Source organism: Stegastes partitus, unplaced genomic scaffold (assembly GCF_000690725.1).
Source record: "Stegastes partitus isolate 25-593 unplaced genomic scaffold, Stegastes_partitus-1.0.2 Scaffold2941, whole genome shotgun sequence".
Taxonomy (NCBI): domain Eukaryota; kingdom Metazoa; phylum Chordata; class Actinopteri; family Pomacentridae; genus Stegastes; species Stegastes partitus.
In genome coordinates this window covers 8,513-10,035 of record NW_007580672.1, presented here as the reverse complement: position 1 = coordinate 10,035, position 1,523 = coordinate 8,513, and the positions used below count along the sequence as shown (strand labels likewise).

General features: G+C 45.6%; 1 protein-coding gene across 1 annotated transcript; it reads right to left on the bottom strand.

Annotated features, from left to right (window-relative positions):
• Positions 1–858: 858 nt before the first annotated feature.
• On the bottom strand, positions 859–1,284 carry LOC103375789 (histone H4-like). Its single transcript, XM_008306107.1, has 2 exons — positions 1,258–1,284; positions 859–1,157 (listed from the first exon to the last, which is right to left on the bottom strand). The coding sequence occupies exons 1-2, from the start codon at positions 1,282–1,284 to the stop codon at positions 912–914; spliced, it is 273 nt and encodes a 90-aa protein (XP_008304329.1). The 3' UTR covers positions 859–911.
• Positions 1,285–1,523: the final 239 nt, after the last annotated feature.

Here is a 1,523-nt window from a genome sequence, read left to right as displayed (position 1 = left end):
ATCATGCCCAAAGACATCCAGCTGGCCCGCCGCATCCGCGGAGAGAGAGCATAAACAGTCTACTGCTCCATCATCAACAACGGCTCTTTTAAGAGCCACTTCACTGTCAATTAAGAGCTGCAACCTCAGGGACCACTGTAGATTTATTTCTGTCATTAGTGGGTTCTGAACACGTTATCAGTATCTACTGTACTTCATACGTTCATGAATTGAGCTGAGCTGAACATAAGATTAATGTCAAAATAATCGACATGTTAAGTCTTTACTTCTGGACTGGATTTGTGTGGATCATATCTTACGTTTGTATGTAATGCATTTGCATATTTCTGTGTTCTCATTTTTTATATACAATGCATCTGAAACGGACCTGCTTGTGCTTCAGTGAATAGCAGAGCGTTGACTTTCCACAGCTGCCACTCAACCGCACATGTAGCTGTGAGGGTCTGATAGTCAGCTAGAGAGATGAAGGTGCTGTGGAGAAAATCCTGCAGCAGAAAGAAATGATTGAGCAATGAACAGTAGCAGAGAGAGACTTCACAGCAAAGTAAAATGATAACACTGTCAACAATACATGTGTCATAGTTCCAAACTGCTGCACGTTGTGCTGTGTGTCGGTGCAGCGGTGAGTGAGGCCGCAGCTGGCAGCTCTTTAATGGAGGCTGTGGTGGCTCTTAAAAAAACCTTTGGTGCTGATGAGTGTCAGGATGAAACCGCTTCACTTATGAATAAATAAAGTTTAATATAGTATTAAATTAAAAAGTTCTTTTTAATCTTATGAATACCATGGGAACCTTGGAGAGGCAGGTCGCTGAGCCGCGTTGCTGCTGCGGCCACATGTACGTTTTCTCCTCTTGATCAGAGGAGGTGTGTGGCCCTGAAAAGGGCCTTTGTTTGCTGGGTGGGCGCTGACTTCAGCCTCCGAAGCCGTACAGAGTGCGGCCCTGCCTCTTCAGAGCGTACACCACATCCATGGCGGTCACCGTCTTCCTCTTGGCGTGCTCGGTGTAGGTGACGGCGTCACGGATGACGTTCTCCAGGAAGACCTTGAGCACACCGCGGGTCTCCTCGTAGATCAGACCCGAGATACGCTTGACTCCGCCGCGGCGAGCCAGACGGCGGATGGCGGGCTTGGTGATTCCCTGGATGTAGTTTAATACCTGACATTTACTCAGATTCTCCAGAATGCTGTGTGTCTCCCTCTTCTTTTCATTGTTTCAGCTCTGTCTTGTCTCTCCATTAGTTCCATGTGTATATAACCCTGTGTCTCATTTGGGGTCCTTCCATGGTAAATCACCTCAGGTCTCCTGGGTTCATGGACTTTATTTGCAACATATCATGGAAATATCTCAACAATATCAGTGTCATCTCCAATTTCACTTATTTCTTCATAGGTTGTGTAATGTGTGATGTGTTTTACATGTGTTGAGCTAATTTACCAACTCTGATTAATTATTAGTGATGCAGAAATCACATCAGTGTGTTTTCATGTTTGGCTCTGATCTGCTGTCTGGTCCGTTTCCTCT

Excerpts from the sequence above, each read along its gene's own strand:
- LOC103375789 (XM_008306107.1), bottom strand. The coding sequence starts at position 1,284 with ATGGAAGGACCCCAAATGAGACACAGG. Across the intron at positions 1,158-1,257 it reads GACCCCAAATGAGACACAGG|GTATTAAACTACATCCAGGG; the intron begins GTTATATACACA and ends AGTAAATGTCAG.